Below are 12888 nucleotides of genomic sequence, written 5' to 3'. Positions count from 1 at the left end.
CTTGAAACTTGAAACAATCTAGCATTTTTATCTCAATCTCTCCTCTTTTGATAATTAAAAGGTGTTTCGAATATAATTATAGTTGTTTTTTTAAGTATTTTTTATTTAGAAAAATATTAAAATAATATTTTTTTTATTTTTAAAAAGTTATATTTGACATCAACACATTAAAATAATCTAAAAACATAAAAAATTTAATTTAAACTAAAATAAAAAATAAAAAAATTTATTTTAAAAATGTTTTTTAAACACAAAACCTAACTGGCCAAAGATCCAATCCATCCTCTACCCTACCCTACCCTACCCTACCCTACCCTACCTAAACTAGACTTTGGCTCTCTTGTTCTAAACCTCACGTCAACCTATTTTTTTTTCTTCTTTCTTTCTTTTTTGCTTTTTTTTTTTAAACTTAGATCTTACTATTTGAGCAAGGGAGGTTCCTTTTAAGGGTGCAATTTTTATGCAACATATTCATGCAAGCACAGTTAATTAATTTATTTATTGTATTGTGTAAAGGGTGCTACAATGAAGGTGTGTTAATTCTCGGCTACTGTTGTATTTTTCTAGAAATGAACGTGAGGGATGCGAGTAATTTTTTTTATTTTTTAGCTTTACGGATCTTTCTAGTACTATTGATATTGTTGTCGATTTTTTTTTACTTGATTTTATGTTCTTCTTGTGTAATTTAAAAATACTTAATGAATATTGATGTTGTTAGCAAGATTGTCTAGATCATATATTTTTTTAATATATTTTCAAGTTTAAATAAGAGATTCCATGTTTTTTTATTTTTAATATTAAAATACTTATTTTAACTTAATTAAACTAAACTGGTTTGATTTAAATTGATTTTCAGTTTATTTTGGGTTATATTATTAGAAAATAGCATTTCCTGGTTTGATTGAAATTTTTGGTATAAATCAGACCAAATTAAACTGTGAACACCTTTAATTGAAATTGATAAAAGCATTTTTCTTTTCAAAAATTATTTTTTCAATTCATCCTGTTAAAAATAATATAAATTATATTTTAAAACATTACTTAACAGTTTAAGCTATTAGGTTGAGATAGTTTCTTGATATAGTATTAAAGTCTTGATAACCAAATGATTACGAGTTCAAATACATGATTCCATGATGCTGTGTCAATAATGAAGTCCAGGGATTTGTCTAGAGTCTGCAAATAAGAATCATTTATCCATGATCAAGTCTTGATCCCTGAACCCTGCAGGTGAAAATTCAATTCGGCTGATTACCTTCATTTGCTCCTTGTCGGAGGAGACTACGAAGTTGTCTGCTCCAAGGATAGTCAAGGCTTCCTCTGTTTTTCGATATGCTTGTGCTAAAAACTGTGACATTTAGTCCAAAAGCCTCGCCGGACTTCACAGCCAAGTGACCGAGGCCACCGAGTCCAATCACCCCAAGGGAGTTCACCTTGTGACGAATCATGGGATTTTTATTTTCGATTCCATTATCACTGTCATATGTGATGATGTTGGGCCCTTTGACTCTAGCCGACGTGGGATATTGGTATCATCAATATGCATATATACCTTCTGTTAAACTCATATGGGGATAGAACTCCTGATTCATCTCTAGCTGCCCAACCAAGGCAATCCTCGCTCTTGTCGGAAGCCATTCTTTAAGTTCTCTGTCAGCAATGAAACAGAACCCAACTCAACCAAAACAGTAACCTGCACAGAATTTACACACATTATGAGTCAGGCCTTTAATCAGAATTCAGATTCATTGAACAATAAACAAGAACCAGCATTCGAAATATTCTTCGAGAAAGACACGGAATCTATTGGAGGGTAGAGATTGGACCTATAAATTGAACTGGAGCTAGGATAAATAGCTCAATGGTAGATCAGGACGAGAGGACAGGCAGACTGTGGAGAGAACCATGCTTATCACGAAGCACATATAGTGATCCCAAGAGGGTCACAGCTGCAGTAAACGTCATGAAAGACCAACAGTCCAACAAATAGTGCAGTAAGTCTGGGATGGCTGCAGCAGTCTTGACCCAGAATAGAACACCTGACGACATTTGTGGTGATCTATCAGCCAACATGTGACATGTTGTCTGATCTCACGTGGTGCTAGAAATGGTCAAAGATTCAGTGGCAAAGAACATTAAGCTTTTAAATTAGTTAATGCAAGTTTCCTGTAACTCTAAACCGATGTAAAATTTCCTGTTCTCTTTTTGACTACTGGCTGTCTGGTCTTTGAGTGCATCTGTGATCTTCAGACTGTTTAAGATTTTTTTTTTTTAAAAAAATAAAAGATTTTATGAATGGATCAACAGCTCCACAGTTCAACAAAACTATAGAGGGTAGAGACTGGACCTGAAGAATTCACAAGAGCTCCAATAATTACCCAGGAGAAGGCACTCCATTCAGTGATCCAAGAGACAAAGGGTCACATCGATGAAAAAATCATGGTTACAGCACTCTTGATCCAAAACAAGAGAATTGAGAAATGGCAATTGATAAAGCCATGATGACATACGAGATGACCTAAAATTATAATCCGCCATCACAGTTGTAGAATTGTTGAAAGAATCAAAGAAAGAAAATCACTTTTTATTTGTTTTCGAAACTAACCAAGCTGGGAAAAATTATTGTTTTGGTGAAGAAAGATCAGTTTCTTTGCGTATTTCTTTTTCATTGACATTTCCTTTACAGAAAGCAATAATCTGATTTATTCAACCAAACTAACTCAAAGCCAAAGTTTACGTTATTAAGTATATTTATTAGACTTGGCTCGAGTGGCGGGTTAGTCGAGTCATAAATCAATTTAGGTTTGATAATTATGCTGGAAGGTTACACTGTACAAAACTAGAAACTCTCTGGTACAATTTGTGTATGATGTGGAATTATGCTGAATCTTCATGAGATTGCCACCTTAATACAACTGAAGCAATTTGAAAATAACAGAAGTTTATTATTGCCTTCATTCGATAACATACCAGAGACAATAACATGTTTCTGGTCGGAGACTTCAGGACGAAGCTGCAGCTCACCACAGAAAATTAACTAACAATAGCAGGAATCACTATCAATGGCGATTTGCTTGTTTTCTGCATAATTCTTATTTTCTAGTAGCCTTAAAGGTCTGAAAATGAAACAGCAGAAGCCATTCATTTACGCGTTTCTTTTCCAAGACTGGCCTCGCGCATGGCAACAAGCTTCTCAGCCAGCTTGTCTCTATCGGGCCAGCTTCCATGGACGACTGGAGCATTTGCAAATTCTTGCATCCATGCCACCAAGGATGGAAAACTTTCCTGGTCTACCAGTTTCAGACCTGCTACCTCCTCAAAGATATTAAGGTAATAAGCAAGCCATCCTAGTGCAAGGTCTGCTAGTCCAATTGCCTCCCCACCGAAGAATTTCTTTCCTCTTAGCTCTTCTTCTAAATATCTCAAGTTCTGCAAGGATGCAAGTATCCCTTCTTCTTGCTCTTTTCCCTCCTTCAAGAGCACATCCCACTTAATTGACTGGAAGACCTGCAACCACAAGTAAACCGAATAAAAAGTTAAAAACCAGTGAGGAATCGGTCCGTATAAAAACCTCTGATTGTTCTGGAAGGGGCTTAGCACCTGCATAATTACCTTGTCATCACTAAATTTGGCCCAGAAACGAGCATTGGCTTTCTGGTAAGGATCTTCAGGCAACAAAGGAGTTTGCTTCCATGTCTCTTCAATGTATTCAAGAATGACTAGCGATTCACAGATGGCTTTACCGTTGTGGACAAGCACAGGAACCTTCTTTTCGACAGGATTATATTGCAAGAGCAAAGGGCTCTTGTTGAAGAGATCTTCGCATATTACATCAAACGTAACACCCTTCAATCTCAGTGCCCAGATGACTCTCAAAGGAAATGGACTTGACCATGACCTAAAAACCTTCACTTCCTCTGCCATGATCGATGTGCTTTGTTATCTCAAGAGACATGGCCCTTTGCCTTTTATAATCAACAATTTCCCTGTAGCTTTTGCTATATTGTCCCTAACATTATCAATATTTGAATAACAGCCACCTTATTTCACCAGATTCTCCCTTACTTCCTCGCTTACTGCCAAAATTCCATCTCTAACCATTATTTTTTTGGGTAACCCTGTCTATTATATTTTCATAATGAATTGTGCTAAGTCCACTTAAATCCAGATCTCTAAAATATTGATTAGTGGAAGATCCAAAGGTGGGGCTCGTATGATCAAATCCATCATCAATCAAATGGTGGAGGAATTTCTAGGGTAATTTTAAAATTTAACCTGAAATTTATTTGTTATAAAGTCAGGATTATGAGTTGTCATAAGATAACAATCAAATAATGTTTTTTTTTAATAAACCTAAACATGTTGAAACCTTAGGTCGTTCAAGTTTAAATAACTTATCAGATGAGTTTTATAACTAAGGATGTGTTTGGTATTGCGGTAGCTGTTGTGGTTGTGATTTAGAAAAAGTTGTTTTATAAAAAGTGCTTTTAGGCTCTGTTTGTTTGCAGGAAAGTGAATTCCTTTTGGAAAGTGAATTCCGGGGAAAGTGAATTCCTGGAAAGTGAATTCCGGAAAAGTATTTTCCGATGTTTGGTAGTGTTATGGAAAATGAACTGGAAAACACTTTCCAGTGTTTGGTTATGTCATGGAAAATGAGCTGGAAAATAACTTATTAATATTTTATTTTTTTCAAGTTTATTAAAATAATGAGGAACAAATCTTACAAATTAAAAAGTTGAATGATAATGAAATTGAAAAAAATATATAATTTCATAAATTATCTCAAATAAAACAAATAATAATCAAAATAATAGGGATCAAATCTAAAAAATTAAAAAAAAATGAAAAATGAAGAAATTAAAATAATAATAATCAACATTTCATAAATTATTTCAAATAAAATAAGTAACAATCAAAAGAATGAGGATCAAATTTGATAAATAAAAAATTTCAATAAAAAAATGATAAGAAAAAAGCAAATAGCAATTATAAAAATAAGGACCAAAGTTAATATAAAAATAAAATTTTAAGAGATGAAATTGAAAAATAAATATTCAAAACAAAATATATATATAGTAATCAAAAGTTTGAGGATCAAATTTGATATAATCAGCAAATAATGACATTTCTAAATTTTTCACAACTTCCGGAAAGTGTTTTCCCCTCAAATTTTTCAGGAAAACACTTTCTTGAAAACCAAGCCAAATTTTCCTTTTACTGGAAAGTGTTTTCCATTGACCAACTTTCCTACTGGCAAACAAACACAAGAAAGTTTGGAAAGTGCTTTCCCGGAAACCACTTTCCGGAAAACAAACACAGCTAAAAGGAAAACACTTTCCTGAAAACCAAGTCAATTTTTTTTTTTGACTAAAATTGACTGGAAAGTGTTTTCCGTTGACCGGAAAGTGTTTTCCGTTGACTAGAAAGTGTTTTCCGCTGACCGGAAATTGTTTTCCGTTGACCAACTTTCCTAATGACAAACAAACACAGGAAAGTTTGGAAAATGGTTTCCCGGAAACTACTTTCCGGGAAACAAACAAGGCCTTAGTTGAGGTTGGTTTGAAAAAATAGGTGTTTGGTTAAAACTGTGGTTGAAATTGAGGTTGAAAAAAAAAATAGTTTAATGTGTTTGGTTAAGAATGCTTTTAAAATTGAGGTTATAAAATAATTTTAAAAAATATATATTAATATTGATGATTTTTAATTTAAATATTGTGAATTTAACTATTATTATTACATCATGAAATAAATCATACTTACTTAATATAAAATATTTTTTATTATTCCATGAAAGTATCTACAATTTCATTACGTATGAAATACATCCAATAAAAATTATAGTTTCCATAATTATTTTAGCATATAATAAAATTAGATTAAATATTAACATGTATAAAATTTACTTTAATTTTTTTAAAAAAAATGTTAAAAAAATTAACACACTTAAAAAAAAAAAATATATATATTCATGCAGTGAACAGTGTACCGTGTACACTGTTCATGTTAATTGCACTGTTCATTGAACAGTGCAATTACATGAACAGTGCAATTACATGAACAGTGCAAGAAAAGCAGGAAAAACTTGCTTGCTAAAAACCGCAGGTTGAACATCAATTTTTTGTGGGTCCCATGGCTAAAACACAGCTGCTAAAGATAACCAAACACCATATTACTGTGTTTAAAGAAAAAAGCAGAAGCTAACGCAGAGCCAAACACCATCTAAGTTTTCAGTCAGCATCTCAATTTCAATGCATTTATCATTATACTTTTATGAGATATGAACTTGGTCCAATTACAGGGAGGGTTGAAATACAAAGTGGAAGACAAAATACTGGTGCAGAAACCTAAAAACTAAAAAGTTCAAGGATTGTTTTCATAAATTCAAAACAAAACCCTCTTTGAAATTATTAGCAAAGAGGAAATACGCAAGTGATGACATATTGATGTCTGGACAATTCCAAGTTGATCTCCATGGATTCTTCGAACTCGGCTTGACTTTCCATGATAGAGTGTCCACAAGAGGTCGAATGTTGCCATTTGTAGTCAAAGGACTCCTTTTGTTTGTATGTGTGTGAGTTTTTCTGTCTAGTTCAGGGAAGATGAGTAAAAGCTTAATTACAACTCTTTTCTTTATACATAGTTTAATATTAATTTATATAAAAAAGAGTTTAATATTAATCACTTTAAGCATGGTTTGATAAGATTGTTGAATTTCTTAATTTCCTACATGTGTCATAAATTATGTTTGTCGTGTTCTTAAAAATCTCATACAAGTTTCTCATGAGGTAAAGTTTTTCCTTGTAAAACGATGGCAACCACATTGCTTGGTCCCAGTCTCAAAAAACATAATTTATTGCATATTGTTTATTTTTATATTTTAAAAATAATTTTAAAAGAAATAAATTTTTTTATTATATTTATTTTAAATTAATATTTTTTAGTGTTTTTAGATTATTTTGATATGTTGATATTAAAAATAATTTTTAAAAAATAAAAATAAATTTAATAATATTTTATTTCATCAAATCAATTGGTAATTAATGTTACACTATTTTTTTGATATAATTACATGGCTTGAATTATTATCCTAAAACAAAAGGATAATAAATATAAAAATAATGTCTTTTTGTACCTTTTATAGTGCAAAAAATCATTTTAAAATGGACCAGAAACATATTTATTTTCCATCTTTATCTTCGGCTCTTCATTTCTTCTATAAAAACCAAACACAACCTTGCTTTTTTTTTGTGTGTTTAGAAGTATGATAAAGATTATTTTTTTAATTAAAAATATATTCACATAATATTTTTTATTTTTAAAATTTCTTTTTAATATAGCATATCAAAATTATACAAAAAAAACACAAAAAAATTATTTTAAAGTTAAAAAAAAATTAAAAAACATAGTCTAACTACAGTTCCAAACCTCTATTATATATTTTTTTGGTCAGCATATGAAATATTAAAATTAAAACTTCAAAACATATAAGTCTACAAAGCCTTTTTTATCTTGAAAAAAACACAAATAATCTCCCCCCCTTCCTTCGTCCTCTTCTCTAACAATGGTCAAGAGGTGTCGAAGAATAACCCGAGTTTAGCAAAGTTAATTTTGAAAATAATTCAAAGTAAAACTTGTTCAAGTGGGATACAAGAGTAAAAAATATTCATCGGGCCTAGCATACAATATTCATTGGGCCTGGACATGCTTCTTTTAGTTTCATTGACTATGCAGTATATAGGGCCTCTCCAGTATCTAAATGGGTTTGTTTAACGGAGGCCCATTAGTGGCAGTCCAGATATTAGCTGATCAGGTCTAGAGTAGCTCATTCCATTGGACCAAACCCATTGAACTCTTACCCATCATCTAAGCTAGCCCAGCTCATCTGGGCCCCACTGTACTTATCACTCTACGTGTCAAAACCCCAATTGATCACACACCGATTCTTAAAACCTATGAAAAGCACAGAATCAAGCCCTCATAAATACCACACGTTTCTCTTCACTCCTTCATAAACCCTTGCCAAACCCTCCTCTCTCCCGTCCCCGCCTCTCTTCATCTTTCTTAAACCCTAAAAAATCCCCAAATCAAATTTGGGGTTTCTCTCTCGAAACCCTAAAATGTTGTCAACAATTCTAAGAAGATCATCCTCTTCTTATGCGTTAGCCCCAAATCGGGCTATAGCCGCCATAACCCTCCTACACCACCTCCAATTAACGCCTGCCACGTCACCAGTTCTTTCCAGAAATGTGTCTCTCCCCGGTGAGATTAGACCCTTTTCTTCATTTCTTACTTCTCCAACCATATCTAGAGACTTTCATGTAAAATCTGGGCCGTTGGATTTTAAGGCGAGTTCGGTGACTCAAGCTGGGTTCGCTGTAGCTGATTATGGCTCCGACGAGGAGAAAGGGAAAGGGAGCGAAGAAGGGCTTGAAATTTCAAATTTAGGGATTTCTAAAGAGATTGTTAACTCTTTAGCTAAAAAAGGGATAACTAAACTGTTTCCCATTCAGGTAATTTTATCATTTCCCTTTAATAAATAAATAAATAAATGAATCCTGGGGATTTTTATGCACGAATGTTTGAATTAAATTTGAATTTTTACCTTGTAATTAAATTAAAGTTTGATTAATCTTTTTTTTTTAAAGATTATTTATTGCTCAATTTTATTTTTTAGAAAATGAATTTTTGCGAACACTTAAACATGAAAGTTTGGTTCTTTTTGTGGTATTTTAATTATTTTTTGGCGTATTTTTATCAATTCAATCTAAAAAAATTGAAAAAAAAAAAGATTTTTAGCTAAATAATTTGGTTCCCTTTGATTAATGTTTGATTATTGTTTTTGTTTTTCTATTGCAGAAAGCTGTGCTTGAACCGGCAATGCAAGGGAAGGACATGTTTGGCCGAGCTCGAACAGGAACAGGAAAAACACTTGCTTTTGGAATCCCTATACTCGATAAAATTATAGAATTTAACAAGCAACATGGGTTTGTTCATTTTTTTGTGTTATGTTACTCCTGCTGTTTGGTTTTTTCTTTGATTGAATTTAATCTTGTTGGTTTATAGGTTTTTTTACGTGTTTGGTTTGTAACGGGATTGTGCAGGAAAGGGAGGAACCCGTTGGCAATGGTTATGGCTCCAACAAGAGAACTTGCAAGACAAGTACAGAAGGAGTTTCATGATTCTGCGCCTAGTTTGGATACCATATGTTTATATGGGGGTGTTCCTATTTCAAGCCAAATGAGGGAGCTTGAATATGGTGTTGATGTTGTTGTTGGCACACCTGGTCGTATTATTGATCTAATGAAGAGGGGTTCGCTTAATTTGTCAGAAATTAAGCATGTTGTTCTTGATGAAGCTGATCAGATGCTTGGTGTGGGATTTGTTGATGATATTGAGACAATCTTGTCAAGGTTACCTAAGAAGCGGCATAGCATGTGCTTCTCTGCTACAATGCCAAGTTGGATCAAACAACTTGTTAGGAAGTACCTAAAAGATCCACTGACTATTGATCTTGTAAGTATGGGGATTCTCCTGTTGTCGCCTATAGTGTTCAATAGATGTATGCAGGCACCATAATTTTGTATGTGATATAAGTTTTGACTGGATTTCTGCAAAGCTTGGGCCTTTATGTTTATCTGCATGGTCGGGTAGTTTCTATTATTGATGCATCTGTTGGTTTCAGTACTACTTGCACTTTCTAACCCATAAAATGAATCTTAGGTTGGAGATTCTGATAAAAAGCTGGCTGATGGAATTACCCTCTATTCTATAGCTTCAGACATGTATGCAAAAGCATCAATTCTTGGTCCTCTGATTACAGTACGTATACAGAGCTCCTATTTGTTGTGATTTTAAGTTTTCCTCAACCTTACAATTAACATCTATTATGCAAACTGCACATGATGGAGAAACTTAAGAATTATTGTTGCTTTCACTTTGACCCCTATCATCAATTTTCCTCTCTGAACTTTACATATGTATTTTTTAGGAACATGCAAAAGGAGGAAAGTGCATTGTTTTTACTGAAACAAAGCGGGATGCTGATCGATTAGCATATGCCATGGCAAAGAACCATAAATGTGAGGCTTTACATGGAGATATTTCACAGAATGTGAGAGAAAGGACACTTTCAGGCTTCCGAGAGGGACATTTCAATATTCTAGTTGCCACTGATGTTGCGGCTCGTGGTCTTGATGTCCCTAATGTTGATCTGGTGAGCTATATTATTTCGAATCCCACTGTTTTAGTTCTGCTACCAGTAACTAGTTGATTGTAGGTTTAGCTTTACAGTTAAGCAACAGTTTGCCCAAATTTTCTCCTTCTCTTGCTATAATTAGTTCCTAATCTCAATCCATCTTGCAACAGTGCACTTTGTATAGATACTAGTATGCTCATAGCTTGCTATTTCACATAGTTAACACCAAATCTGTCTTAAGTGGCTTTCTAGAAAATTTGCAATTAGATCTCACAATTCCATGCATTGAAAGTTATTTTCTGCTTCCTAACCTCATCTGGTTCAAGTTCTACTGAAACTAAGAGCCCCTAAAGGCTTCATATTTTAAGTTCTTGCCCCCAAATTCCCAAGTTCCTCCAAACTTTATTGATCACAAACACAAAATCATAATTCATCAAAATCTTCCCTGTGTCAGCTATATTTTAAACCCAATTGCAAACAAGTTGAAGAGCTATATTAGCAAGTTGCCATTTCCTGGCCTGCTATTTCATTTTTAAGCTCTCTTTTGCACTTACATACAGTTGTTGACCACCTGTTCCCCATGATCAGATAATACATTATGCACTTCCTAGATGTTCAGAGACTTTTGTTCATCGATCTGGCCGTACTGGTCGCGCAGGGAAGAAGGGAACTGCAATTCTTATTTATACTCAAGATGATGCCAGGCAAGTCAAGTTAATTGAACGGGACACAGGGTGCAGATTTTCGGAGGTAACCATCATTCTCCTTTTCTCTGTCATAATGTTTTCATTTGTTTTGATTTTTGTCTTAGATGTGTAAAATGTCTGGTCACTGAGTCTCAATTGAGAATTTTCTGCCAGGAATGGCAAATGTCATGCATATAGTAAATATCATCATTTTTAGAATAAAATGCACTGCACAGGTTATGACAGGCTTTTCTGATAGGTTTTAATGAGAGGATCATGGAGTGGTAGAATATGTGAAGTTTTGGCTAATCTCTAGATTATTTGACCTTGTAAAAGGAAAAAGCTGTGAGAGACTATAGTTGAACTTCTTCCAAAAGAAGAGAGAGAGAGAGAGAGAGAGAGAGAGAGAGACTACAAATGATCTTAGAATTATGTGTTGCATACCCAATTCTAATACATAACCTGGAAGTATAATAGCTCTTTGCATAGCCAATTCTAACACATAACCTGGATCCATTGGTTACTTGGATTGATATTGATTATAATTATTAGGAGAGTATACTAGTTGATGCACAATTTTGGTTCAATACGAGTTGATGCACAATTTTAACATAGTTATTTCCATGTATAATGACTTGGAAGTCCTTTGCAATGTGCATGGTCTGGTTCGTACGAGGGTGTGTGCATGTATGTATGCGTATGCAGTAATATGTTCATCTATTTTTGATTGAGCAGAAATGATGGTATCCTAATTGTGGTGTTTTTCAGCTCCCTAAAATCGCTGTTGATGGTGCAAGCTTAGACATGTACAATGACTTGGGTCGTGGACGATCTAACTCATCTGGAGGGTTTGGTAACCGCGGATATGGATCCGGGCAAGGCTCCAGGAATTCTGGCTTTGGCCGTTCTAATGGTCAATTTTCTGGTTCCAGTCATGGTGGTTATAACAGAAGCAAACCAGGGAATTTTGGTCGTTCTGGCAGCTTTGGTGAGTCAGGTAGATCAGACCGCTCAAGCTCTTTTGGGGACTTTGGTTCAGGCCGTTCAAGCTCTTTTGGGGACTTTGGTTCAGGACGTTCTAGTGGAAAGCAGAAGGTTCCTGTTTTTGATCCTTTTGGGGACTCTGACTAGTGATGGCATTGACAACAAGAGAATACAATCCCGACCAAGTGAAAAGGTAAAATACATTTACTACTCCCAAAATCTTCTCACTGTTGGCTAGCTAACAAAAACTAAAAAAACTGCTAGGCGACCACTTTTCATATGAACCTTCAACCCAGTTTTTTTTTTTTTTTTTTTTTCAATTGCATCCTTTAATAGCCTAATTATATGAAATTAGATTTCAAATTATAATAGAAATACAAAATTAATAGATAGAGGACTGAAATGTATAATACATAGAAAATACATGTCTCACTCTAAATTCAAGACAATTTTAATTTTGGTCCAAAAATTTATTTTGTTTATTTTTCAATCCTTAAGTTTATTTTGCCGATGATCCCTAGCTTGCCGATGATCCCTAGTATATTTTCAATCCCTAACTGATTTTGATAAATTTTGGTCATTTATCAGAGGATATCACTTTTTGCTTCCTAATTATTTATGAAGACACCACCTTGTCAAATGTTTACACTAGAAAAGATTTCTCTTTTTAATGATGGCTGCTGTCTTTCACCACAGGTAAAGAGGTAAAGAAAAGACCACGAGAGAAAACGGAGATTGAAAGTATGATACGAAGCAGAAGAAGGGTTTGTGGCATGGCTTTCAGGGCTGCATGTGGTGAGAGGAATTGTTACTAATATTTCAAGCTATTTTAGTTTAAAACGCTGTCATTTTACCTGTTTTGCTGTTTATATTTAAGCTCATGATTATTGTATGAAGATAAAAAAACAAGCTCTCTATCGTAAAGACAATCTGAAAAGAGCTTTCATATGTAATCAATCTAAGAGTAGCTTTTTTTGTTTGTTTTTACTATTTTTATTGTATTCTATCTCATCATCATCACAT

The 12888-nt window shown here is 33.8% G+C and overlaps 2 protein-coding genes across 3 annotated transcripts; one reads left to right on the top strand and one right to left on the bottom strand.

The window, feature by feature from the left end:
* Nucleotides 1-2924: 2924 nt before the first annotated feature.
* LOC118052941 (probable glutathione S-transferase) lies at nucleotides 2925-3928 on the bottom strand. 2 transcript variants are annotated; one of them, XM_035064043.2, is made up of 2 exons: nucleotides 3601-3928; nucleotides 2925-3507 (listed from the first exon to the last, which is right to left on the bottom strand). In XM_035064043.2, the coding sequence occupies exons 1-2, from the start codon at nucleotides 3922-3924 to the stop codon at nucleotides 3142-3144; spliced, it is 690 nt and encodes a 229-aa protein (XP_034919934.1). In that variant the 5' UTR covers nucleotides 3925-3928; the 3' UTR covers nucleotides 2925-3141. The 2 variants fall into 2 exon arrangements, with proteins under 2 accessions (XP_034919934.1, XP_034919935.1); XM_035064044.2 differs by having other exon boundaries at nucleotides 3613-3928.
* Nucleotides 3929-7989: 4061 nt separating this feature from the next.
* LOC118052939 (DEAD-box ATP-dependent RNA helicase 53, mitochondrial) lies at nucleotides 7990-12855 on the top strand. The gene is made up of 8 exons (XM_035064039.2): nucleotides 7990-8510; nucleotides 8857-8984; nucleotides 9102-9513; nucleotides 9721-9819; nucleotides 9989-10213; nucleotides 10784-10945; nucleotides 11650-12058; nucleotides 12562-12855. Exons 1-7 carry the CDS (start codon nucleotides 8118-8120, stop codon nucleotides 12010-12012), a joined length of 1782 nt encoding a protein of 593 aa, XP_034919930.1. The 5' UTR covers nucleotides 7990-8117; the 3' UTR covers nucleotides 12013-12058; nucleotides 12562-12855.
* Nucleotides 12856-12888: the final 33 nt, after the last annotated feature.

This window comes from Populus alba, chromosome 6 (assembly GCF_005239225.2).
Source record: "Populus alba chromosome 6, ASM523922v2, whole genome shotgun sequence".
NCBI lineage: Eukaryota > Viridiplantae > Streptophyta > Magnoliopsida > Malpighiales > Salicaceae > Populus > Populus alba.
Note: the sequence above shows the minus strand (reverse complement) of the source record. Positions and strands in the feature narration are given on the sequence as shown.

Coding starts and splice junctions, on each gene's coding strand:
- LOC118052941 (XM_035064043.2), bottom strand. CDS start 3,924: ATGGCAGAGGAAGTGAAGGTTTTTAGGTCATGGTCAAGTCCATTTCCT. Junction 3,508..3,600: donor ATGACAAGGTAATTATGCAG/GTGCTAAGCCCC, acceptor TTGTGGTTGCAG/GTCTTCCAGTCAATTAAGTG.
- LOC118052939 (XM_035064039.2), top strand. CDS start 8,118: ATGTTGTCAACAATTCTAAGAAGATCATCCTCTTCTTATGCGTTAGCC. Junction 8,511..8,856: donor CTAAACTGTTTCCCATTCAG/GTAATTTTATCA, acceptor TTTCTATTGCAG/AAAGCTGTGCTTGAACCGGC. Junction 10,946..11,649: donor CAGGGTGCAGATTTTCGGAG/GTAACCATCATT, acceptor GGTGTTTTTCAG/CTCCCTAAAATCGCTGTTGA.